This window comes from Cheilinus undulatus, linkage group 14 (genome assembly GCF_018320785.1).
Source record: "Cheilinus undulatus linkage group 14, ASM1832078v1, whole genome shotgun sequence".
In the NCBI taxonomy this organism is placed as follows: domain Eukaryota; kingdom Metazoa; phylum Chordata; class Actinopteri; order Labriformes; family Labridae; genus Cheilinus; species Cheilinus undulatus.
Window position 1 is genome coordinate 46,220,907 of NC_054878.1, and position 27,679 is coordinate 46,248,585.

A 27,679-nucleotide genomic window follows, 5' to 3' on the forward strand; every position below is an offset into this window, starting at 1 on the left:
TATATATATATATATATATATATATATATATATATATATATATATACACATATATTTATTTATTTATTTATTTTCCCTTCATTTAGTCTTTTTTTTGGGGGGGGGTGTTAGGATAGATATGGGCAGTTTAAAAAGAAATGTTTGGTGCTGTCAACAGTCTCATACCTTGCTCTTGCTACATAAGCATCAATAAAATGTTGAAACAAAAAGAAGGTGACCCTGTCAGGCCCTGTCAGGCCCTCAGGTCAGTCGTGAATCCAGAATCCGGCCCCTGCTGTGATTGAGTTTGACACCCCTGCTCTAAAGCCTTCACTGATGAATGAGAGCAGGTGTTGTGGTTTAACTGGTGACCGTGTTAACTGGTGACTTTCAGCTCAAAGTGCCAGCTACTTATGTCTAATAAACACTTTGAAAATTAATTTTAAAAACTTAACAAAGGGGCTCTTTAAGTTTTTGATTTTTGAGGACCACTCACCAGATAGCACGGTCACTAGTTAAACCGTTACACCGGTGTTTGCATGAAGCAGACAACAGATCCTGTTATTTCTATTGTCCATGTCAGCAGTTGTGGGCTGTTCTACTTATTTCTGCTCCAGGTGAACATGTCAGTCTGACCTGATCTCCATAAACAGTAGACGAAGCACATCAGACACAGTGAGCTAGCGCTGCTAATGCTAACAGCACACCTGACCAACCACACCACTCTGCAGGTAGTCCTTACCTGTGCTTAAGCCTAGTTTAAACGGTCTGCTGCTGAGAATGCAGTTTAGTTTGACTGTAAAAGTGTTAAAGTTTATCATTCTGGTATTATGACAAACATCTCTCATCATTAACCTTCGACATTTAGACCAGTGATACTCAACGTGTGGCTCTTTTATGTCTTCATTTTAAATATTATTACCCCAGAAAACCAGAAAAAGGGAAGCGCTTTTGCCCCTTTTTACCATTTTTTGCCACTTTTCACCCATTTAAGCTACCTTTTGTTATTGAATACCACTTTTTTTCCAATGTCTCTTGCCCATTTGTTAAACTTCTTTTAGCCGCTTTTTTCCAATTTTTGCCCCTTTTCACTTTTTTTTTTGCCACTTTTCACCCATTTAAGCTTCCTTTTGCCATTAAATACCCTTTTCCCATTTGCCTTGCCCATTTTTGCCACTTCTTTTTCGCAACTTTTATGCCATTTTTGCCCTTTTTCACAATTTTTTTTGCCACTTTTCGCCCATTTAAGCTACCTTTTCCCATTAGAACCACTAGTTTTCTTATGTTTTTGCCCATTTTTGCTGCTTCTTTTAGCCACTTTTATCACTTTTAGCCTATTTTTGCTTTTTCCACCATTTTTTGCCCATTCAAACTTCCTTATGCCAATAAATAACCCTTGTGACTTATTTTTTGCCCATTTTTGCCACTTTTTCACAATTTGTTTGCACTTTTTCGCCCATTGAAGCTACGTTTTCCCATTAAAATCACAAGTTTTCTTATGTTTTTGCCCATTTTGCCACTTTTTTTTTAGCCATTTCTATCCTATTTTTGCCCCTTTCACCATTTTTTGCACATTTAAACGTCCTTATGCCATTAAATACCAGTTGTTTCCTTTTTTTTTACCCTTTTTTGCCACTCTTGACTGCTTTTGGCCTATTTTAATCACTTTTCGCTCTCTTTTGCCTAGTTTTTGCCACTTTTGCACCATTTTTTCCACCTGTGACTCATTCGTTGTAACTTCTCACCTATTGTTGCTACTTTTGGACTTTTCTCCCCTACATTTTCGCCGCTTTTCATCTATTTTTGCTGCTTTTTGAGCATTTTTGCCATCTTTAACTTGTTTTTTTTTTTTGCCACTTTTCACTGCGTAGATTGTGACTCTTGTGTTTTTCAACAGTGTGGCTCTTTGGTTGACCAGGGTTGAGTAACGCTGGTCTAGAGGCTTTCGCTGCTTCTACCAGAGACTTTGACTGAATGAAACCAAAGCAGACGAGATCTTTGCTGATGAAGGGAGTGGTCTCTCATAGTGAGAATAAAATCGTCATATTTTAGGGCCCCTGTCAGCCGTGGGCCCTTACACCCTGACCCCCCACAGCACACCTGTGCACCTGTCCCGTCTCAGACGTAGAGTCCAGGTAGTCTCAGCTGTGAAAGGGGAAACCAATGCACAGAGAAATATAAATCTGTAAGCTCACCATGCTGTCGATTCGGCTCCTCCTCCTCCTCTTCCTCCTCCTCTTCTTGCTCCTCATCTTCTCCGTCGTCCTCCTGCTCCTCCTCGTCATCACCGTCCTCCACGTCTTCCTCCTCCTCCTCCTCTTCCTCCTCCGCCTGCTCTCCTCCGATCGTCGTATCCGCTCGCCCCACCTCTATCTCCTCCTCCTCTTCCTCCTCCTCCTCCTCGTCCTCTCCCTGCTCCTCGTTGTCCTCTGAGAACTCGTCCTCCCCATCCCCATCCTCCTCCTCTTCTCTCTCTCCGTCCTCTTCCTCCTCGTCCTCCTCCACTACTTCTCCCTGCTCCTTCCCCTCCAGCCCCACCTCCATGGCGTCGTTCTGGTAGCCGGCGTAAGCTCTGGCGTCGTCCTCCTCTTCCTCCTCCTCTCCCGGGCAGGAGGTGAGGAAGGGCCTCCTTTTGGCAGCCGGCTCCAGCGGCTGTTTTTCCAGAGCCTTCCTCTTCTTGGCCAGCGGGCAGCCGTAGATGCTGGAGAGACACAGAGGGCACAGAAAGCATCAGCAGCCATATTTGATCTCCTCTTTACTGTTTGATCTTTCTACCTCTGCTTCCCTGGCGAAAGCTTCTCCTCCTGACTCTGACTGCTGCTCACGCTGGGGTCAAATATCTCTAAAAACAGAGCCAGAGCAGAATGAACATGTTGGTCTGAGAAGGCTCCAGTTTGATCCTGCAGAGCAGGAGTACAGCCAAGAAAACCAGCCTGTGTTTCAGCCTTTCACAGCTGCATGGAGGAGAGTAAGGCCTGACAGCACTGATCATCAACTGGAGGCCCGGGGACCACATCAGGCCCCCCACAGCTTCCCATCCGGCCCCCAGAAGATTATAATGTGAGGAAAATGTGCTATGGCATTTTCAGTGTCTTTGCATTTTCAGAAATCCCTGCAACCCCAAAATAACAGAGATCAAATCTTATTTCCTGGACTTGCTTGATGCTTGAACAGTTTACAGAAATCCAGCGATCAACAGCCAGCAGCCCATTCTTGATCAGAACTGCTGCTTACAGCATCAACCTGCCTGGAGACCAAAAGCTAAGGACCTGTTTACTACTGCTGTAGTACTCGAGACTGCTCTTGGTCTTGAGACCGGTCTCAAGACCACATTTTAAATGTCTTGGTCTTGTCTCGATCTCGGACTGGCTGGACTCGGGATTTTCCATTTAGACCGATCAGGACCGGCACTGGTCTGCTATTCTGTGACTTCATTAATGAGATGATAAGGCGCAGCACTCGCTAAAACAACAAACACCTGCAGACACCAGTCCATCTTATTTCTGGTCAGAAATCCCCCTGAACGCTTACTTTAGGCCACATTTACCTGACAGTCTGGATCAGTGATGCTCAGCGTGTGGCTCTGGAGCCACATGTGGCTCTTTTATGTCTTCATCTTAAATATTATTCCCCTTAAAGATCCCTTTTTCCATTAAATACCCCTTTTGTCCTATTTGTTTGCGCATTTTTGCTCTTTTCACCATTTTTTGCCCATTAAACTTCCTTACGCCATTAAATACCACTTGTGACTTATTTTTTGCCCATTTTTGCCCCACTTGACTGTTTTTTTTTACCATTTTAGTCACTTTTCATTCTTTTTTTGCCTAGTTTTTGCCACTTTTGGACCATTTTTGCCACCTGTGACTCATTCGTTGTAACTTTTCACCTATTTTTGCTACTTTCAGACTTTCTCCCCCCACATTTTTATGCCTTTTCATTTATTTCTGCTGCTTTTTGAGCATTTTTGCCATCTTTAACTTGTTGTTTTTTTTTTGCCACTTTTCTCTGCTTAGATTGTGGCTCTTGTGAAGGTGTTTTTCAACAGCGTGGCTCTTTGGTTGAGGAACACTGCTCTAGGCCATCTGAGCCCCAGATCTGAGTCATTTTTGAGTGTAAGGACTAGGGCTGAGAAATTAATGGAAGAGCAGATTAAATCACAATAAGGTCTACTGCAACCTTCAAAACGAAGACGGTGCAATATTTCTTTAACCTGAAATTTGTGTCAAAAACTGGTTTAAAACTTTGAAATGTTATGTATTGCATATCATGCAGTTATTCAAGTCTAAAAAAACACTTTCTTCATTTTTTTTTACATTTTTCTTATTAAATATGAGAATGACAAAAAAATGATCACTCCCTTTAATACAACAAATCGTATCCAATTTGAGTCAAAATAATCACAGTAATATATTTTTAAAATTGTTCAGCAGTTTCATCTAATAATGTTTGTGTTAATATAGAATTATTAGTTGATTGTATTTGTTGTAAAATACATACTTAAGAAATAACCACATATTAAATCACAGTGGCAATATTGAGTGAAAAAACACAATTAGATTATTTTTCCAAATCATTCGGCCCTAGTTAGGATAGGGAATTGGTGTCATTTTGATAACCAGCTATATGTAATTTATTTATTTTTATATCTATATTCATTTTTTTAAATTATTTTTTATCATTATTTATTTTCATTTTTTATTTTTATTTATTATTTATATTTATTTAATCATTTTTAAAATGTGTCATTAATTTTATTTTTCATTTATTATTTATATATATTTTTTGTTATTTATTATTAATATTGATATATTTATTTTTATTTGTATTTATTCATTTTTTAAATTTTTTTATTTATATTTATTTTTTGTTCACTATTTATATTTATTTATTTATTTATTTTTTAATATTTATTTTATTTTCTATTTACCATTTATATTTCTTTTTATTTCATTTGTTATTGATATTTATTTATTTATTTTCATTATTTATATTGATTGATTTATTTTTTAAATTATTATTTATAGTTATTTATTTATTAATTCATTTTATTATTTACATTTATTAATTTTTTTATTTGTTCTTAATGGATTATTCATATTTATTTATTTATTGTTTCATTTTCCCCTTTTTTCCATATATTTTGCATTATAATTAATAAATGATGAATACTCTTTATATCATTGGCCCAGACCTCCACAGTAGTAAATATAGTCTGACCAGTGAAGAGCAGAGGATGAGTAGTGTGTCATTTTAAATCTCAGTTTTTTTACTGCGGTGCTTTTTGATACTTTGGTCTGTATGTGATTCATCTATAGACTTGAATATTTGTTTTTTAAAATGATAAATAATTTAAATTTAACCATGTGTTTAAAATGTTCTAAACTACAGCAATAACCGTGACTTTAAAAAATCTGAGCTTTTTAATGATTAATGATAATGATCTTTAATTTAGTGACATTTCTAACAAGCAGAACAGAATAAAAGAGTAAAAATCCTCCCTAATAAGAAAAGGACTTGTTCTCTACCACAAGTATGAAACAGCTGAGCTGTCTTTCCATCATGTTTCTTCCCATCAGCATACTTAGGTTCACACACACACGTGTGTTTAAATGTTAATGATAGTGAGAGTGTGTGTCTCTGCTGCATAGACCCGCTATAAAAAGGGTTTATAGTCAAGATTTTACATCTGAAAAATATTCATAAACATTCAGAAACCCAGACTGCGGTGAAGAGCACTCTCCAGCGTTTACAGATTTTTTCCTGATGATTTTTCAACATTTTTTTTTTTATATTTAAAAGCAAATACACATGGAGGCTTTGCAGGGCTATAGCTCTTATTGATTGTTCAGAGTTCAAACAGGTCTTTAAAAACCTGAGACTCATTCAGTCTTTAGACTGTGTTCTTATTCAGAGTCAAATGCCCTCCTTCAGAAATAAAAAGACTACAGTCATATGTTGTCAGGAGGGCCACCAGAGGACGGTTTCAGGGTTCAGGTCTGAGGTCAGACGTCCGTCGCTCCCTCTGCTGTTCTCCATCAGCTCAGACACCGAGGAGGATTTCTCCTCAGCCTCAGCGAGGAGGAGAATCAGCCTGAAAAAAACACCAAAGCTTATTCAACCGGGGCCTCAATTACGCAAATCCCATTATAGTCATTAACTGTTGGGAAAATTCTGCTTTAATTGCTCCAAAACAGCAAGCACAATTATACAGGGGCTTTAATGTGGATTTTAGGAAATCAATTAGTGCATTTCCATATGAAAGAGCTTATTTTGTGTTTGGAGGGCGAGTTGGAGGAGGAGATGCTGTTTTACCGACTGAAACCGGTGTGTGTTCGCCTGACAAACCTGCAGAAAAATAGAGTTTCAACCATTTTACAAAAGCTCTCTTATTTCTCTTTCTTTAAGCAACAAAAGGACGACGTTTCAGTCAATGCTGAGAGCCACTGTCAGCGGTGTTTGGAGAAAACTTCACAAACAGATGGATTTGATGGCAGCGAAACGCCAGCAGACACAAAGATACAGAGTGGGAAAGGCTGCAGAATATACAGCACATCTCCATAACACCAGTTTAGTATTAAAATTAACACCTTTCAATATTTAAACTATAAAATAGAGAAAAAATCCATCAGTAATTTCATAGATCAATCATGGTTAAAGTAATTTTGATTTTTCACAAAAAATAAAGGTTAGAGGTCTGGGCTTTTTCATCTTTAAACCATTTCTGAGTAGCTTTCTCTGGATGCTTCAGGCCACGTCTGACTGGAAAATAAATCTTCTCTAAGCCATAGTTCTTTGTCAGACTGAACAAGATTTTCCTATATTTAGCCACATTCAATTTCCCTTCTACCTTCACAAGCTGTCCAGGGCCGGCTGCTGAGAAGCATCCCCACAGCATGATGCTGCTGAGAAGCATCCCCACAGCATGATGCTGCTGAGAAGCATCCCCACATCATGATGCTGCTGAGAAGCATCCCCACATCATGATGCTGCTGAGAAGCATCCCCACAGCATGATGCTGCTGAGAAGCATCTCCACATCATGATGCTGCTGAGAAGCATCCCAACAGCACGATGCTGCTGAGAAGCATCTCCACATCATGATGCTGCTGAGAAGCATCCCAACAGCACGATGCTGCTGAGAAGCATCTCCACATCATGATGCTGCTGAGAAGCATCCCCACAGCATGATGCTGCTGAGAAGCATCCCCACAGCTTAAATAGGATAAAAGTGGCAAAAAAATGTGAAAAAGGTGCAAAAGCGCTTCTCTTTTTATGGTTTTCTGGGGTAATAATATTTAAAATGAAGACATAAAAGAGCCACAAATCATCACAAAAGAGCCACATGTTGAGTATCACTGCTCTAAAAGCTCCATTCTGGTCTCATCAGACCAAAGAACTTTCTTCCTCTTGACCATGGAGTCTCCCACAGTCCTTCTGGTGAACTCTAGTCCAGATTGAATCTGAGTTTTCTTCAACAGTGTCTTTCTCTTTGCCACTCTCCCATAAAGCTCTGACTGGTGAAGAACCCGGCCAACAGTTGTTGTCTGCAGAGTCTCTCCATCTCAGCTGCAGAAGCTTGGAACTCCTTCAGAGTAGTCATAGGTGTCTTGGTGTCCTCTCTCACAAGTCTCCTTCTTGCACGCCCACTCAGTTTGTGAGGACGGTCTGATCTAGGCAGATTTACACATGTGACATATTCCTTCATTTCTTCATGATGGATTTAACTGAACTCTGGGGGATGTTCAGAGACTTGGAGATGTTTCTGTCTCCATCCTCTGACACATAATTTTCAATCACCTTTTCTCTGAGTGTTCTTTTGTCTTCATGGTGTAATGGTAGCCAGGGATACTCATGAACCAGTGATGTACTTCATAGAAATCTGTTTAGACATATGCCAATCATACACTTTGACCATTACCAGCATGTTAGTACTTCTTTAAGCCTGATTCCTGATCTTTTTCTAAACCTTCTGAGACATTTTTGTTGCTGAAACTAAACAAGTAGCTGCTTCTAAAGGAGCAGTTCTCCCCCAGGAGATCATTTTTATGTCATCCTCATATTTAACATACAAATAAGCAGAAAGTAGGATTTTCTATAGACTATTCTAAAAATGGAAATGATTGCATAAAAACGTCTCTGCTGCAAAAAAAGTTTTTAAACTGGTATTTTGACACAAATCTCAGGTTAAAGAAATATTGCACTTTCTGCAATTTGAACATTTCATCAGGCCATACTGCAGTTTAATTCTGGATTCTTGCCCAGCCCTACTAGTGTGTATTTTATAGCGTTTGCCTTGCATGAATAGCATGAACACGCTAATGGTTTTGCAGCTGTTAATGCGTCTAAAATGCCTTTAAAACTTTAAACTGATTTGCGACGGGAGGAGAAACTGTGATTTAATCAGCTTCATTCACCGTACGACGCTGCGACACACACATTCCCCCACCCTAGCACACACTCCTCTCCTCAGATGATCCCTCCATCTTTTACATTACGGGCTGTCAGGCTGACGGCTCGTCTGTGAGCGTGTGTGAGCGTATGTGACCTCGGCCACCTTGCTGTCTCCCGCCAATTAAAATTCCGGTGGTAATTAAAGCAGATCAGAAACCAGGGAATGCTGCAGACAAGGGCGAGAGACTACGCATGGTAATTATGTGCAGGGAGAGAGAGGGGCGGGGGGGGGGGGTTCACAGCACATTTTCTCCTCTTACTAATCTGATCTGCTGCAGTCTGCTGCTCTGATCATACACATGCACTTTGGTCAATCTATTGATTACTGATTGGCTGGTGACCTTGACCGACAGATGTGAGTGAAAAACACTCTGCAGTCAGTAAGTGTCTTTATAAAACTTGCGGTTAATGTGGGAGCCTGCAGTCCACCTGCCTTTAGTAGTGACCAGCTCCATGGAGAACAGGCTCCACTGTTGTCCCTGAGAAGAGTTCTCTCTGTGCATTATCTCTACAATAATGGACCTGTGGTCCAGGATTGTGCTTCTAAACTCTCTTTACTGTACGTTACACCTGGGTGTAACTTTTACACCAAAGATGGAGCATACTGACGGATAACGCAGAACATACGGCACGCTCATAAAACACACAACGGCAGTGGTCTTATACAGGATCATCAATACGATGGCATAAAGACTACAAGTCTGCACATTTACTCAGTCAGCCAATCAAAAGCCTTCCTTTTAGCTTGTCTGAATAAAGATAGTCACCTAATTTACCCTCCCTAACCACGGCGCTTAGACTTGGCACAAAAGCTATGTGAGTGAGTGTTTTGTAGATTATTTCTGCTTCTTATTCCCTTAGAAAGCCTTTTTATTCCCCTGTCAAATGGAGCCACATCTGCCGAAATGCCTCATTTGTAAGGATCATGCCTTTGTAGGATGAGCAGCAGAGCTGAGGATGTGAGCATGAAAAAGGTTCTTCTGTCACTACTGACTCTTTCTGGAGCTTCTGGTTCCTCCAGCTGCTGACCATCTGGTCACCACTGGAGGCAATCTCAATGAGAAGATTTATTATCTTTATTTATTTATTGCATTTTAGTTTATCTAACCAGGAAAACCTCAGTGAAATTAAAAATCTAATTCACAAGCGTGTCTCAGCAATCCCATATCTCCACAGTCTGGGACTGACTGATCCTCCAGGCTGGCATAGCTCGCCCCCAAAGAGCGGGGTTTATCAGAGACTACCTCCAGAATCTGGGAGTGAAGAGGATGGAATGGCCTGCCAGCAGTCGTCCCTTGAGGGGGAGGAGCCAGGCTGGTGCATGCATGAGGGGGAGGAGCCAGGCTGGTGCATGCATGAGGGGGAGGAGCCAGGCTGGTGTCCAACCCTGCTCAACCAAAGAGCCAAAAAAAAGAGCAAAAAAAAAATGGATAAAAGTGTCAAAAATGGGATAAAAGGAGTAAAAATTGAATTGACTTGCAAATTAGGGCAATGGAGATATGCAGACAAAAAATAGAGGTCAACAATTAAGTTTGACAATGAAAGCCTTCTGCAGGGGTCATCAAGTCCATCTGCACCAGGGCCAGATTTAGTCTCAGCAGAAACTCCAAGGACCAGACTTTGAAATACACAAAAATTAAATAAACATTTTGGACTGATTGAAATACTACTGCAGTAGTATTTATATTTCCCTTTAAACTACAGGACATTTTAGTCATTACCAGTGAGATCTATCCCTATTATCTAGAATGCAGCAGGCCTGACAACAGGACTGGCCGGACCCATGAAAAACACAGAGAATGGGCCCTCCGTAACTGTCATTTAAACCCAATATTAACACATTTTGACACTTTTAACCCCTTTTTGATACTTTTTGCCTCTTTAACCCAATGTTTGCACAATTTTAACCCCTTTTAAACCACATTTCCTGCATGTTTTATCCCCTTTGTGCCACTCTTTTATCCATTTTTGCCACTTTTCTTCCATTTTTGCCACTTTTTAACCCCTTTCATTACATTTTTTTTCAACAATCTTTGCAACTTTAAAACCATTTTTCCCACTTTTAAACCATTGTTGATATTTTTTGCCCCTTTTTGCCTCACTGACCCAATTTTTAAAGTTTTTAACCCCCTTTAACCCACTTTTTCTGCATGTTTTATGCCTTTTATGCCACTCTATTATCAATTTTTGCCACTTTTCTTCCATTTTTGCCACTTTATAACCCCTTTTCTTTACTTTCTTGCACTATTTTTTTGTCTTTTGTAACCAATTTTTGATACCTTTTGCCCCTTTTTCATTAATTATGACAGTAAATTTCTGTAAAAACAGATCAAATCCTTATTCATTGTAAAACTATTTTAATGGTAATTGGGATGGATTTAACAGCTGCAGACATTTAAAGCAAAAGGATACTCTTAAAATCTTCTTTTCCTCCTTTTCTGAATTTTATGATATTTCGGGGGCGGGACAGGAAGCGGCCCCTGGGCCGCCAGTTGATGATCAGCGGCCTACTGTGTAACAGTGGGAAACAAACTGATTAATATGACTTGCAGTGGATAATTTCTGAGGTAAAATTTTCCTTTTTAAGGTTTTCTGTGGGAATAATGTTTCAAATTAAGACATAAAAGAGCCAGAAATCATCACAAATGATGATGATGATGATTACACAGGTGTGGCTCCAGAGCCACACACTGAGTATCACTGGTGTATGAGGAGTTCTGCCTTTATTGAAACTTTGATCGATTTTTGGTCACAGGTTAATCACTGCACCATAATCCTCATTGATATGAAGATCAGCCTGCCCTTAAACAAGCTGCTGTTGGAGCTGATCATGTGTTAATGCTGCACAGAGAAGAATCTGAAAAAGAGATTAGACCCAAATCTACCTGCTAAAATGAAATAGTTACTCCTGAGAGGAGTGTTTATGTAGATTCCTAGACTCACAAATAAAATCTTCATCTCTGCTTTAACTGCTGATTAAAGTTTGAAAAAGGAAATATTGATAGTATCACATTTAAAAAAACAAACCGGTGTCAGTGAGGAGAGAGAGTCGGTGTGATTCATGACACCTGGGTCTGTGAGCTGAGGAAGAACCACCGCCACCAGCATCGCCACATGCCAACACATCGCTACGGCAACGCTTTGGCATCAGCAGATGGGGAGGGGGGGTGTATAGGAGCCTGGGTGGAGGCTGTTAGATGAGGACTAGGGGGTACAGGGGAGGGGGGGGGCTACACAATGTTCACATCCTATACTGGGGTTGCCATGGGAGACAGGCTGCATCCCTCCTGGTCCTCATACTGCAGCACCCGCACAGTGCTGTCGCCATGGTGACATCCTCCAGAGAGTGAGAGAGAGAGAGAGGTGAAACGATGGAGAGAGAGACAAAGAAAGGTAGGGGTGGAAGAAAGAAACGGGGGGGGGGGGTGACTTTGAACCTGACTGTTGTGAACCTCCCTCCCCTTCCCGGTCTCATTCAGAACAATGAACAGCAGGAAGTACATCTCGGCTTCAGGAAGTTGTGGATCCCAGCAGGAGGGATGATGATGATGGTGTGGTGAAATGTGACTGAAGCAGAGATGAAGCTGAAGGAGGTTCACAGAGGTGTACATCTTTAGTTTTATCCTTTATACCAGCGGGACAAGCCCAACAGAGTCCACGTCTGATACAGGACAGACCCAACAGAGTCCACGTCTGATACAGGACAGACCCAGCAGAGTCCACGTCTGATACAGGACAGACCCAACAGAGTCCACGTCTGATACAGGACAGACCCAACAGAGTCCACGTCTGATACAGGACAGACCCAGCAGAGTCCACGTCTGATACAGGACAGACCCAACAGAGTCCACGTCTGATACAGGACAGACCCAGCAGAGTCCACGTCTGATACAGGACAGACCCAACAGAGTCCACGTCTGATACAGGACAGACCCAACAGAGTCCACGTCTGATACAGGACAGGCCCAACAGAGTCCACGTCTGATACAGGACAGACCCAACAGAGTCCACGTCTGATACAGGACAGACCCAGCAGAGTCCACGTCTGATACAGGACAGACCCAACAGAGTCCACGTCTGATACAGGACAGACCCAACAGAGTCCAGATCTGATACAGGACAGGCCCAACAGAGTCCATGTCTGATACAGGACAGACCCAACAGAGTCCACATCTGATACAGGACAGGCCCAACAGAGTCCACATCTGATACAGGACTGACCCAACAGAGTCCATGTCTGATACAGGACAGACCCAACAGAGTCCACATCTGATACAGGACGGGCCCAACGGAGTCTACATCTGATACAGGACTGACCCAACAGAGTCCAAGTCTGATACAGGACAGGCCCAACAGAGTCCACGTCTGATACAGGACTGGCCCAACAGAGTCCATGTCTGATACAGTACAGGCCCAACAGAGTCCACGTCTGATACAGGACTGGCCCAACAGAGTCTATGTCTGATACAGGACAGGCCCAACAGAATCTATGTCTGATACAGGACTGGCCCAACAGAGTCCACGTCTGATACAGGACAGGCCCAACAGAGTCCACGTCTGATACAGGACAGGCCCAACAGAGTCCACATCTGATACAGGACAGACCCAACAGAGTCCACGTCTGATACAGGAGGTACAGACTGCCGCTCTATGTGTGCCAGAGTCACTGCTCTGCTCCTCATCAAACCTCTATCCTGTTTTTACACCCTTAACGGCCCAGAGAGGAGCAATGTTGTATTTTACTCTATTTCATGCAGATTTTAGTCTGTTGACCAATTCATTTAGTCCAGTGTTACTCAACCAAAGAGCCAAATTGGTTAAAAAAAAATTTTGAAAAAAAAAAAATTGCAAGAGCCACAATCTAAGTGGCGAAAAGTGGAAATTAAGAAAGGTTAAAGGTAGAAACAATGGTCAAATAGCAGCAAACACTGGGGAAAAAGTGGCAAAAATGGTCCCAAAGTGACAAAAATGTGTCAAAAAAAGGGGTGAAAAGTGACTAAACTGGGCAAAAATCAGAAAATAGGTGGGGAAAATGGGCAAAAAGTGGCATTTATTGCAAAAGGCATGTTAAATAGGCAAGAAGTGGCAAAAAAGCCACAAAGGGGCAAAAAGTTGCAAAAAACTGGATTAAAGTGTCAAAAATAGGTGAGAAGTGACAAAAAGAAATGGCAAAAACGGGTGGGAAGTGACCAAAAAATGAGTTAACGCTGGCAAAAATGGTCCTAAAGTGGCAAAAACGTGGCAAAAACATGAGTAAAAAGTGACTTAACGGGGAAAAAAGCATGAAAGAGTGGCAAAATGTGAAATAAGTGGGATTTAACTGCACAGGGCAGCTTAAATGGGCACTGAGGATCACTGCTTTAGTCACTTTTGATTTAACTCCTTGAGTGCCAGCCCTTTTATAAAACGGAAAGTGGCTTGTGCCAGCGTTTTTGGCCATTTTGAGTCATTTTTCAAGACCCACAAAATATTTTGTACTATGACTCTGAAAACACCAAAAAGCTCAAATGAAAGAAGAAACTCTCTGTTTCATCATGGAAAAAAACGTTTGTTTGCAGCTTGTTCTGTTCTTGATTTATCTGAAGTTGAATAGAGGCTAGTTTCACCAAAAAAAACACTTTTTTTCTAGAAAGCTGAGAAAAATACATTTTTGTGAAAGAGTCTGTCAAGCAGAACAATGATTTGAATTTTATAATTTAGCCTTCGATGACATAAAAGACATCTGAAAATTGTTTTACAAATGTGATTTCATTGTAAAATAAATCACAATGCTTCCAGTCACTGTCATTCACACTCTGGAACTGGACGACCTCCACGGGACCCCTGATACGCCCACGTCCTCTCCTGCTTGTCGCTGTATGCATCCAGCTGGCGAGAGGCTGCCTTATTTCTCTGACACACGGGGGGGAACCTGGCGGCAGTCTTTAGCCTCTTGACCACATAGACAGATGAATTAAAGCGCTGATCCCTGGATTCGCTGTCGTTAAGTTCAGTGTCGGTTTCAGTGAGTAAGCGATTTCTCAGGCAAAAGTTTAAAGTTTCTTCCAGCGTCTAAGTTAGAACTTTTAGCTTAGATTACCTCCATAACAACCGCTCTGCTCTTTGACCCCAGGGTCTCCACCTCTGACGTTTGATCTACCGTCACTTCTGACTGTAGCGTTCTGACTACGTATCCCAGAAGCCCCAAAATTACTCACAGGGAGCATGAGAGCGCCCCCTTGTGTCAGCCACTGAAAAAACACTTTAACGTATATATACGTCTATCACTGTAAGACAAAATTAGTTGAGCTTACTTAAAAAAATTACGGAAAGTTGTTGCCTCAAAAATAACAAGTAAACTACACTTGACTTTTGTGAGTTAAAAAAACTTGTTTGTTAGTAGTGTGCAGTACTTGTTCTACTTGAACTATTTAAGTATTATCTACTAGTTTAAAATCAATTATTTTAAGTTTTCACAACTGAGATTCAAATGTTAATTTAAGTTTGCAGGACTTAGCCTAAATCATCTACTTTGAGTGTGTAATACTTAATATTTTTAGAGCATTGTAAACACTGATAAGTTATAAGCACTCAAAATATCTTAGATAACTGATTACCTTAGAACATCAGCTAGTATAAAAGTTTTGTAAGTCATCATTTCACCTAAGGTGGACTATCTTGTGCCACCATTTGCAACAATGGCTGTTGGTGACCCACTTCATCAATGGCAGTGTGCCATACTACTTCCACTGATGCTGATAACATTAGTAGTGCCCCCTATGGGCGGGACATCTTTAATTGAGACAGCAACTTCACTCGTGGTGCATTTTATTTATTTATCTTATTTCACTTTTTTTTTTTAACCAGGAGAAAACCTCATTGAGATTAAAAATCTCTTTTTCAAAAGTGTCCTGGCAAAGACAGCTGCAGCAAACAGAGTGCATAAAGGTTTAGTTCCCAAAGGCATTCTGGGAAAATTGCAGATTTGCCAAAACTCAAATAATATGAGTTATAACAAAATAATACTTAAATTGTTTGAGTACTGTTCACTTAAAACTGAAATAAGTTCTATCAGCTCATAAAAATAGAGTACAAATCGCTGTTTTGGATTTTTAAGTTAACACAACTTAATCATACCCCCTTTTTACTTAATTTTTTTTAAACTAAGTAAACTTAAGTAAATCAAGCCCTTTTGCTGTTATTGCCAAGAAGTACAATTAACTTGTTTATAATAAGTATTTAGAACAGGTTAAGAAGAACTGAGTAATTTCAACTCAATGTTTATGAGTAAAATGGATGTTGCTTTTTACAGTGATGGCACTCAGTGAGTTAATAATGTCACTAATTACTGAGAAAAAAATAAATAAAAATACATTTTTCATTGCAGGGCCCCTCCCTTTGTGGGCCCGGGTAACCAGTACCCTTTCCTCCCTGTGCCATGCTGTGATCATTGTCAGCTGTGAGGCCTTCTATGGAGAGGGGCGTGGCTTTATTATCATGTCCAACCAGGTTAATTCAGCTCAGGTGGACTCCAGTTAAAGTGTAGAAACATCTCAGCAAAGCATGCATGGGTAGAATATGCCAAGTCTGCTCAGGAAGGCTCTGACCAGCGTGCAGCTCCTTAACTACATGTTGGTTGTCATAATAAATGCATAACCCAGAGTCAAGCAGACGTTAGAGATGGGGAACCACAAGTTTAAAACTGCATCATGAACATTTTGACGTTATTACCTGGTTACCTGCAGATACCACCCCACTCTCTGAAATGATCTGAGACCACAGGGGGCGGAGTTACAGGAGGAAAAGGAGTAGGATATGTCACCACGAAGAACCCTGGACATTGGGTGGATGCTGTGTTTGCCTCACTGCTTTGTCTTTGTACAATGACATCTGTGTGTACTGTACAGTCATGTGATCAGCCCATGATTAACCAATTAAAGAATGAACCGCCTTTCTCCCCAGAGAGAGTTCATCAGACGACCTACTTCTCTATTTTCTAACTGTCTGAGTCTGGTTGTGTCTGTCTGTCCTTCTCTGTCACTGCCGTCCGTCTGCAGGACTGTTGATCAGAGATGATGACAGACCAACAGTCCTGCAGACAGATCGGGTTTGAGGAGCTTTTAAGGAAGACATGGAAGAAAAGTCCTTAACGTCCTCAGAAAACACTAAACTTTATGTGTCATTTTATAAGACCTCAATCTGCAGAGGAGGACAGTTTATGAAAGATGGAACATCTTTGAGCAGCAGCGGTCTAAAGCAGCGTCTCTGTAAACATGTTATTTCAAACTATTAGATTCTAAAATGTCAGTAAAATTATCAATAAATACAAATATAAATCCTGTAGACTGGTAACTTCTTAGGGTAGAACAGTTTAAAAATGGACATTTTCTTTTCTTTTGGATTCATGCTCTAGACCAGCGATTCTCAAACGTTGTGGCAAGGCACACTAGTGTGGCCTCCACGTCTCTCACAGGGCCATGGAGGTCGTCCCTGAGCTAGCGTCGCTGCTACAGCTTTGATTGTGTGCTGCTGCGTTCTCTCAGTAAACGATCGGTCCTCATGATCATAATTTCATCCTGTCATTAAAGAGGGACAAACGCTCTCTGGTGGAAGCTCCTCAGCCAGATTGATTGATTGTTAATTGGTTAATAACTTCTCATGGTTTATTTATCAAGTGATGGTCTCTTGGCTCGCTGTGGCTCTGCTGTGGAGAAGTTTAACCTCCAAAAGAGAGGGTTCAATTAAACCAAACCGCTCATAAACTACACACTTAATCTGACGTTGACTCTTCCTTCAGATTTAAGACCTGACAGCATGAACGTTTGAGTCTAGAGCAGTGCTTTTCAATCTTTTTTCACCAAAGCTTAAACCAAAATCTCAAAGCACACCATATTCAAATCAATACAAAACATACTAATGTAACAGTCAAGACGGCCCATAAGGGGGATAAAGGGGAGGGGTTTCTGGGGCCCAGCCAACAGAGGGTGGCAAAAAATGGTTAAAAGTGATGGAAATCATGGCAAAATTGAGCAAAAAAGTGGCAAGACAGAGTCAAAAATGGATAACAAATTTGCATTGGGGCCAAAAAAATGGGTTATAAGTGGCAAAAACATGTTGAAAGTGTCAAAAAGATGGCAGAAATGAGTTTAAGTGGTCAAAAAGGCTTAAACGTTGTATAAAGGTGGTAAAAATGGGTTAAAAGAGATTTTAAAAATGGGAAAACATGGGCAAAAAGTGGCCAAACAAAGGCAAAGGGAGCAAAAACTGGCGAGAAAGTGGCAAAAATGGGTTGAAAGTGTCAAAAAGGTAGCAAAATAGGTGACAAGTGGCAGAAAAGTGGCCAATAAGGGTTAAATTTGCTAAAAGACGGTAAAAAGGGGTTAAAAGTGATGAAAAAATGGCAAAAAATCTCCAAATGATAGCAAAAGTAGGCAAAAACTGACAAAAGTAGCAGAAATGGGTTAAAAGTAGCAAAAACATGTTGAAAGTGTCAGAAACGTGGCAGAAAGGGGTTATAAGTGGACAAAAAGGGTTAACTCTATAAGCGCCAAAGTCGCAAAATTGCGACATTGCTGAATAAAACAGGCTGTAGCTGCAAATATAATGCCTAATGTTGTTACTACTTTGGACCAGGAGATGGCGCACATGAGTAACTTCAATCCCAGCAGCATTTGTGGGCGTGTTTCTATTCAAAGTTTTGGAGAGAGTGAGTTTTGAAAGACCCGCCCCCGGTCGAGGAGACGAGGAAGCGGTGGTTGTAGTTAGAGCACAACTGAGTGACTGTAGTATAATTGTAGTAGAAATAAACTGGTTTACAGCCTGGTTTTATACTAGAAATAAACTGGTTTACAGCCTGGTTTTATACTAGAAATAAACTGGTTTACTGCCTGGTTTTACACTAGAAATAAACTGGTTAACAGCCTGGTTTTATACTAGAAATAAACTGGTTAACAGCCTGGTTTTATACTAGAAATAAACTGGTTTACAGCCTGGTTTTATACTAGAAATAAACTGGTTTACAGCCTGGTTTTATACTAGAAATAAACTGGTTAACAGCCTGGTTTTATACTAGAAATAAACTGGTTTACAGCCTGGTTTTACACTAGAAAGAAACTGGTTAACAGCCTGGTTTTATACTAGAAAGAAACTGGTTAACAGCCTGGTTTTATACTAGAAATAAACTGGTTAACAGCCTGGTTTTATACTAGAAAGAAACTGGTTAACAGCCTGGTTTTATACTAGAAATAAACTGGTTAACAGCCTGGTTTTATACTAGAAAGAAACTGGTTAACAGCCTGGTTTTATACTAGAAATAAACTGGTTTACAGCCTGGTTTTATACTAGAAATAAACTGGTTTACAGCCTGGTTTTATACTAGAAATAAACTGGTTAATAGCCTGGTTTTATACTAGAAATAAACTGGTTTACAGCCTGGTTTTATACTAGAAATAAACTGGTTAACAGCCTGGTTTTATACTAGAAATAAACTGGTTTACAGCCTGATTTTATACTAGAAATAAACTGGTTTACAGCCTGGTTTTATACTAGAAATAAACTATTTAACAGCCTGGTTTTATACTAGAAATAAACTGGTTTACAGCCTGGTTTTATACTAGGAATAAACTATTTAACAGCCTGGTTTTATACTAGAAATAAACTGGTTTACAGCCTGGTTTTATACTAGAAATAAACTGGTTTACAGCCTGGTTTTATACTAGAAATAAACTGGTTTACAGCCTGGTTTTATACTAGAAATAAACTGGTTAATAGCCTGGTTTTATACTAGAAATAAACTGGTTTACAGCCTGGTTTTATACTAGAAATAAACTGGTTAACAGCCTGGTTTTATACTAGAAATAAACTGGTTTACAGCCTGATTTTATACTAGAAATAAACTGGTTTACAGCCTGGTTTTATACTAGAAATAAACTGGTTTACAGCCTGGTTTTATACTAGGAATAAACTATTTAACAGCCTGGTTTTATACTAGAAATAAACTGGTTTACAGCCTGGTTTTATACTAGAAATAAACTGGTTTACAGCCTGGTTTTACACTACACATAAACTGGTTTACAGCCTGGTTTTACACTACACATAAACTGGTTTACAGCCTGGTTTTATACTAGAAATAAACTGGTTAACAGCCTGGTTTTATACTAGAAATAAACTGGTTTACAGCCTGGTTTTATACTAGAAATAAACTGGTTTACAGCCTGGTTTTACACTAGAAATAAACTGGTTTACAGCCTGGTTTTATACTAGAAATAAACTGGTTTACAGCCTGGTTTTAAACTAGAAATAAACTGGTTTACAGCCTGGTTTTAAACTAGAAATAAACTGGTTTACAGCCTGGTTTTATACTAGAAATAAACTGGTTAACAGCCTGGTTTTACACTAGAAATAAACTGGTTTACAGCCTGGTTTTACACTAGAAATAAACTGGTTTACAGCCTGGTTTTATACTAGAAATAAACTGGTTAACAGCCTGGTTTTATACTAGAAATAAACTGGTTTACAGCCTGGTTTTATACTAGAAATAAACTGGTTTACAGCCTGGTTTTACACTAGAAATAAACTGGTTTACAGCCTGGTTTTACACTAGAAATAAACTGGTTTACAGCCTGGTTTTAAACTAGAAATAAACTGGTTTACAGCCTGGTTTTATACTAGAAATAAACTGGTTTACAGCCTGGCTTTATACTAGAAATAAACTGGTTTACAGCCTGGTTTTACACTACAAATAAACTGGTTTACAGCCTGGTTTTACACTAGAAATAAACTGGTTAACAGCCTGGTTTTATACTAGAAATAAACTGGTTAACAGCCTGGTTTTACACTACAAATAAACTGGTTTACAGCCTGGTTTTACACTACAAATAAACTGGTTAACAGCCTGGTTTTATACTAGAAATAAACTGGTTTACAGCCTGGTTTTACACTACAAATAAACTGGTTTACAGCCTGGTTTTACACTAGAAATAAACTGGTTAACAGCCTGGTTTTATACTAGAAATAAACTGGTTTACAGCCTGGTTTTACACTACAAATAAACTGGTTTACAGCCTGGTTTTACACTAGAAATAAACTGGTTTACAGCCTGGTTTTATACTAGAAATAAACTGGTTTTACAGCCTGGTTTTACACTACAAATAAACTGGTTTACAGCCTGGTTTTACACTAGAAATAAACTGGTTAACAGCCTGGTTTTATACTAGAAATAAACTGGTTTACAGCCTGGTTTTATACTAGAAATAAACTGGTTTACAGCCTGGTTTTATACTAGAAATAAACTGGTTTACAGCCTGGTTTTATACTAGAAATAAACTGGTTTACAGCCTGGTTTTATACTAGAAATAAACTGGTTTACAGCCTGGTTTTATACTAGAAATAAACTGGTTTACAGCCTGGTTTTATACTAGAAATAAACTGGTTTACAGCCTGGTTTTATACTAGAAATAAACTGGTTAACAGCCTGGTTTTACACTACAAATAAACTGGTTTACAGCCTGGTTTTACACTAGAAATAAACTGGTTAACAGCCTGGTTTTACACTACAAATAAACTGGTTTACAGCCTGGTTTTACACTACAAATAAACTGGTTAACAGCCTGGTTTTATACTAGAAATAAACTGGTTTACAGCCTGGTTTTACACTACAAATAAACTGGTTTACAGCCTGGTTTTACACTACAAATAAACTGGTTTACAGCCTGGTTTTACACTAGAAATAAACTGGTTTACAGCCTGGTTTTACACTAGAAATAAACTGGTTTACAGCCTGGTTTTATACTAGAAATAAACTGGTTTACAGCCTGGTTTTATACTAGAAATAAACTGGTTTACAGCCTGGTTTTACACTACAAATAAACTGGTTTACAGCCTGGTTTTACACTAGAAATAAACTGGTTTACAGCCTGGTTTTACAATAGAAATAAACTGGTTTACAGCCTGGTTTTATACTAGAAATAAACTGGTTTACAGCCTGGTTTTATACTAGAAATAAACTGGTTTACAGCCTGGTTTTATACTAGAAATAAACTGGTTTACAGCCTGGTTTTATACTAGAAATAAACTGGTTTACAGCCTGGTTTTATACTAGAAATAAACTGGTTTACAGCCTGGTTCAAAACACCAAACGTGTCTCATCAGCTTGTGTCTTCATGTGCTCTCACTGTATGGGGGTGAACTTTTGCACCACAATGGTTTTGATTATATTTAGGAAAAACCTCTCTGCTCACTGGTTGGTGCGTCTCTTTTGATTGACAGGCAGGCACATGCTAACACCAGAAGGCTAGCTTTAATGTGCCCTATCTAACCAGGTCAGGCTTGAACCCCTCCCTTTTTATTTTCTGCCCCTTTTCTCACTCAGCAGAGCCTGTTAGCTTGTTTTTGTAGCGGTGCATTAATAGCATGTCTGTGATTAAAATGACTGAAAAGCGTGGACACGGTCTGCAGCTCTGTCTGAGGCTGGCACGCCGTAAATGTCGTTATTCTATTGTTTGCCTCTGCGTGTGTGGTGCTGGGTTTTCCTGGGTTTCTCTGTGCCCTTCAAAGCATCATCAGTCTGCTCTGCCAGCGATTCGCCATCCTGCCCTTCTCATTATCTCTGCGTTACCTCGGGCGCCAAACCACCGCTGTCCTGAGCCGTACAACCTCTTTATGCCAGCCTCCCACACAAGCCTCTACGCTGGAAAACAACAGCACGGATACCAGAAACATGACCTGAAAACACATCGGAGCGCTTTGATTTCATAATGGATGCTTTGTTTGAAATGAAAATGCCCAGAAAAATAAAAAAAATACTTAAATGTCCTCCTCCGCAGCCTCAGTTTCAGGCAAATGAGACGATCTCTGAGTGAAAATTCCTCTGATCAACTTCTACTGCAGTGCAGCTGGGATTTCTACCTCACCTGTTCTATTGAAGGATGATTAGGGTTTGTGCAGCTGTATTAGAGTATTAAAATAAAAGAAAAGACCAAATCCAGTGGCTCAGATGTTCAGCTTTGAGTTCATTTCGCTGATTTTAACACTGAACACATGCTAAGTCAAAGAGAGCGTCTCTGCAGCAGCCCTCTGTGTTTGGAGGTAATTCACCGTTTCCAGAAGCATCAGAGATGTGAAGCAGAAACCACGCGGCTCTTTGACCCCCCAGGCTGCAGGACGGACAGCCGTCGGTGTGTGTGACCCGAGCGCTTCACAGCTCCACGCTCGGCTTGATTGCTTTTTCTATCTGCAGCCCTGTGACTGAGCGCTGGATCCACTGAGCCGGAGGCAGCGACCTGCAAACGGCGCCGATCCGGGACGTTTTAAACCGTGACATGAATGACTGTCGGGACGTTTCGCTTTTCCAGCAGCTAGAGGAGCGTTTGAAGCCTGCCAGGGAGGGCTGAAGCCATCTCGCCCCCTTCATTTATATGTTTCATTTGTTTTCAGACCACCCTAAAAGACTGAACAGGGATCTGGTTTGTCTGGCTCTTAAATGAGTTCAGTTTTCCGTAAAGCAGATTAAACTTCCATCTCAACACCCTTCTCTCTGTCACATTTACTCAGTTTTATTTCAGTAAAGACGGGACGATGCCGGGTAAAACTGTCCCAAAAAAGGCAGATTCGGCCTTTAAATGTGTGAGAGTGCTGCGAATAATCACAGTTCTCAGGTTAAACCAGCGTCTTCGCTGAGTCTGACGGCTGTAATAACAGCAACATACAGCAAGTGTGCTCACTTTTGACTCTAAGCCCATCTGGGGTTTGAACCCTAGTGTAGAGGCTGAGCCAAAGCTGGAAGCCCATTAAGGGGGGGGTAAAGTGAGCGCTTTCTAGGGCCATGGAGGTCAACAAAACCATATTTTATCTTTAACCTGGATGCACCAAACTGTTAGGAAAATAATGTAGACTATTATTTAGACTATTAATAATAGACTTCATAGCTACCGTGTGCACAAATGCCAGAAAATAAAATAGAAGAAACTGAGACAACTTTTTCTGGAAACATAGTGAAAAAAAGAATAATTAGAATAATAAGAGACAAAAATGGGTGAAAATTGGTAAGAATTAGTTAAAATAGTAAAAAAAAAAAAAAAAGCATCAACAGGTTAAAAGTGGCCAAAAAATGGGAAAATGGGTTAATGTGCAGAATAAAGTGGGAATAATGTTCAAAAAGTGTCAAAAAAAAAAAAAAAAAAAAAAAAAAACAATGCAAAATGGGTGAAAAGTGGCAAAAGGGACAAAAAGTAGCTAAAGTAGGCACAAAGTTCCACAAAGATGTTGCCTAAATGGGCAAAAAAATGGGAAAAAAGGTGGTTAAAGAAAATGAGAGGAACAGGTGAACAAGTGCAAATGGAACAAAAGTGGTCAATAGTTTTTAAAAACTGGAAAAAAATGGGCAAAGAGTGGCAAAACATTTGCAAAAGGATGGCTATAGAAAGAAAAGGTGCAAATAACCCAATGCAAAATGAATGAATAGTGGCATAAATGAGCAAAACGAGCCCAAAAATTGGCAAAAAGGGTGACAAGTGGTGGAAAAAGGCCAGAAAGTAGCAAAAGTGGGGGTAAAACAGTAAAAATGGGTTACATGCAGGAGGAAGAGGCAAAAAGGGGCAAAAAGCAGCTAAAGTAGGCACAAAGGTACAAAAGATTTTGCAGAAATTAGCAAAAAGGGGCAAAAGGTGGTTAAAAAAAGTAAGAGAAATAAGTGAAAAAAGGCAAAGTGGATAAAAGTTTTTTTTTTTTTTCAACTTGAAAAAAATGATGAGATGTGGACAAACATTGGCAAATGGCAGGCTTTGGTAGGAAAAAAGTTGCAAAAAGATGTTGCAAAAATGGGCAAAAGTGGCAATCAGGTAAATCTGGGCAAAAATGTTTAAAAGTGTTAGAAATGGGTGAAAATGTGGTAAAAAGATGGGGCAATAAGAAATAGGACATTTCAACACCAGAACCCGATAATAGTCAGCAAACTCTTCAGCTCCATGAGGAACTGAACACAGAGAAATTTCTGTCTTTGTGAAAGTCGGAGCTAGGGCCGGGCAACGAATCCAAACTAATCCAGAAGTTCCTTCTGTAATCTCAGTTTCCCTCAAACGTGTTTAAAACACATTTTTGTGCAGCAGACGTTCTGCTCTACATCAAATATTTCAGTAAACTTTTCTTCTCACACAGAGCCATGATAACAGCCAATCAGAGAGGCCGATTTCTAAATCCTGATCTGTTATAAAACATGGAGCTGTGAATGGATGGAAACCTCAGACTCTGTTATTATCTAACATTTCAGACCACATTCTTAAATGAACACGTGGAGATAAAAAAAAAAAAGCAACGTGAGCTTAGGGGCGCTTTCACATGAGGCCCAGTTTTTTCAAACGGTGCGGTTCGAAATAACTGGGCCTCATGTGAAAGCCCCTGAGACCACATCCCCAAGTGGGCCCGGGCCGGTTTGTTTGCATTCACACAATCAAAACTAACCGGACTTTGGGCTCAAGTGCACTCGGATCCAGGACCATGTCCCTAGTGTGAAAGTACCTTTAGAGGTCGTCTTAAATAAAGGAACTCTACTGTGTAATACTGTTAAACCCTAGAGCTTCTCACTGCTAAATAAACGTCTTCTTCCACGCACAGAAGTGGATGTAAAGCAGCCAGAAAGACCAAAAATCAGAACTGAATTCCCCACAGATGTGACCCACAGCTATGAGACTCTTCTGGTCTTTCTTTGAGACTTTGACATTCTTGGACCACTTTGACATTCTTGGACTCTCATCATCAGCGCTGTGAAAAGGTGGAGTTTTTCCTACCTGCGATGTCTGGCGTACTTCCCGCTGACATGACCGCTGCCGTCACAGCCCGGAGTGGGACAGCTGAGGAGGAGACAGAGATGTCAGGACAGAGACAATCTAATAGGAACTGCTGATTATTCTCACCACAAACAAATGGCACCAGAGTTTGAATAAAAGCCGACTGAGACCAAGCTGCCTGGGTCTAGTTGTCTGGTCCATACCAGAGTTCAGGGGTCAGCTTTCAGACCAGAACAATCGATCTGAACTGACCAGAGAACAAACTGGGGTTCATTTCAATAGAACTAAACAAGTTAGCTGTGAAAGCTCCTGTAAACAAAAGTTTGAACTTCTACCAGTTCATCTACAGTCATGGACGAAAGTACTGGCACCCCTGGAATTTTTCCAGAAAATTCACCATTTCTCCCAGAAATTGTTGCAGTCACAAATGTTTTTGGTATACATGTGTTTATTTCCTTTATGTTCATTGGAACAACACAAAACATCTGAAGAAAAAAGACAAAATTGACATAATTTTACCCAAAACTCAAAAATGGTCCAGACAAAATGATTGTCCCCCTTTTAAAACTGTGGGTAAACCATTTTATTTCCAGCATGTGATGCTCATTTAAACTCACCTGTGGCAGTAACAGGTGCTGGTAATCTAGAAATCACACCTGAAGACAGTTAGAATATCTAAAAGTTGACTCAGCCTTTGTGTTGTGTGTCTGTGTGTGTCACACCAAGCATGGAGGAGAGAAAGAAGAGCCCAGAATCGTCTGAGGACTTAAGAAGCAAAGTTGTGGAAAAATATGAACAATCTCAAGGTTAAAGACCATCTCCAGAGATCTAGAGCTTCCTTTGTCCACAGTGCGTAAAATAATCAAGAAGTTTATAACCATGGAGCTGTGGCTAATCTCCCTGGACGTGGACGGAAGAGAACAACTGACAAAAGAACGCAACACAGGATAGTTGGAATGGTGGATAAACATCCTCAGTCAACTTCCACACAGATTCAGGCTGTCCTGCAGACTCAGGGTGCAAAAGTGTCAGCTGGGACCATACGTGGTCATCTGAATGAGATGAAGCGCTATGGCAGGAGACTGAGGAGAACCCCACTGCTGACAAAGAGACATAAAAAAGCCAGACTGGAGTTTGTAATAATGTACCTGAGTAAGCCTCAATCCTTCTGGGAGAACATTTAGTGGACAGATGAGACTAAGGTAGAGCTTTTGGAAAAGCACGTCATTCTACTGTTTACAGAAAACAGAATGAGGCCTACAAAGAAAAGAACACAGTACCTACAGTCAAACATGGTGGAGGTTCAAGGGTGTTTTGGGGTTATTTTGCTGCCTCTGGCACTGGGTGCCTTGACTGTGCAAGGAATCATGAAATCTGGAGACTATCAAAAGATTTTGGGCCGCAATGTAGGGCCTAGTGTCAGAAAGCTGGGTCTGGGTCAGAGGTCATGGGTGTTCCAGCAGGACAATGACCCCAAACATACCTCAAAAAACACCAAGAAATGGTTGGAGACAAAGCTGGAGAGTTCTGAAGTGGCCAGCAATGAGTCCGGATCTAAATCCCACTGAACACCTATGGAGAGATCTCAGAACTGCTGTTGAAGAAGCACCCTTCAAATCTGAGAGACCTGGAGCAGTTTGCAAAAGAAGAGTGGTCCAAAATTCCAGCTGAGAGGTGTAAGAAGCTTGTTGATGATTAGAGGAAGTGATTGGTTTCAGTTATTTTTTCCAAGGGTGTGCAACCAAATATTAAGTTGAGGGTGCCAATAATTTTGTCCGGCCCATTTTTTGAGTTTTGGGTAAAATTATGTCAATTTTGTCTTTTTTTTTCAGATGTTTTGTGTTGTTCCAATGAACATAAAGGAAATAAACACATGTATACCAAAACATTTGTAACTGCAACAATTTCTGGGAGAAATGGTGAATTTTCTGGAAAAATTCCAGGGGCGCCAATACTTTCGTCCATGACTATATAAGAGAAACCTAGAAAGAAGAATCCAGGACTTCCTGATCCTCTCAAACCGAGGCCTGACCTCTGTGAACTTTAACCCCTGTGCCAACTGACAGTCACACCTGTAACATCAGGTTTTAATGCTTAACAAACCTGAATCTGTGGATGCTGAGGAGGACAGGATGCAGCAGATGGATTAGGGGAGGAAGGATGTGTTTGCTAGCTGCTTTTGATGGAGTCTTCATAATCCGACAGCCTTAAATGTGCCGTTGTGCAAAATCAACCTTTAGATCTGTTCTGTGAAGGATGCAGTCCTTAGATTTGGACTAAACCAGGACTCACTGAAAGCCCATTGACCAATCAGGACTGGAGCTGTAGCTGAACTAAATCTGAGCGTGTCGTGACGTAAACCATCCTGTGGATCATGTTAACTTTGCAGGTAATGCTTCTTATATTTAGGGATCCTGCGTCCTAAAAAAGGAACGTATTGGCGTCCCACTTGCACGTAAAGCTTGACTTTGGCGTTTGCATTTCACGCAG

At 40.3% G+C, this 27,679-nt stretch overlaps 1 protein-coding gene across 1 annotated transcript in view; it reads right to left on the minus strand.

Moving 5' to 3' along the window:
• myt1la (myelin transcription factor 1-like, a) overlaps nucleotides 1-27,679 on the minus strand; it is a 155,530-nt gene that overhangs the window by 67,728 nt on the left and 60,123 nt on the right. The window contains exons 5-7 of the mRNA XM_041804476.1: nucleotides 25,190-25,252; nucleotides 2,347-2,680; nucleotides 2,175-2,313 (exon numbers count right to left, since the gene is read on the minus strand). Coding sequence (XP_041660410.1) covers nucleotides 2,175-2,313; nucleotides 2,347-2,680; nucleotides 25,190-25,252 — 536 coding nt within the window. The remainder of the gene's footprint in view (nucleotides 1-2,174; nucleotides 2,314-2,346; nucleotides 2,681-25,189; nucleotides 25,253-27,679) is intronic.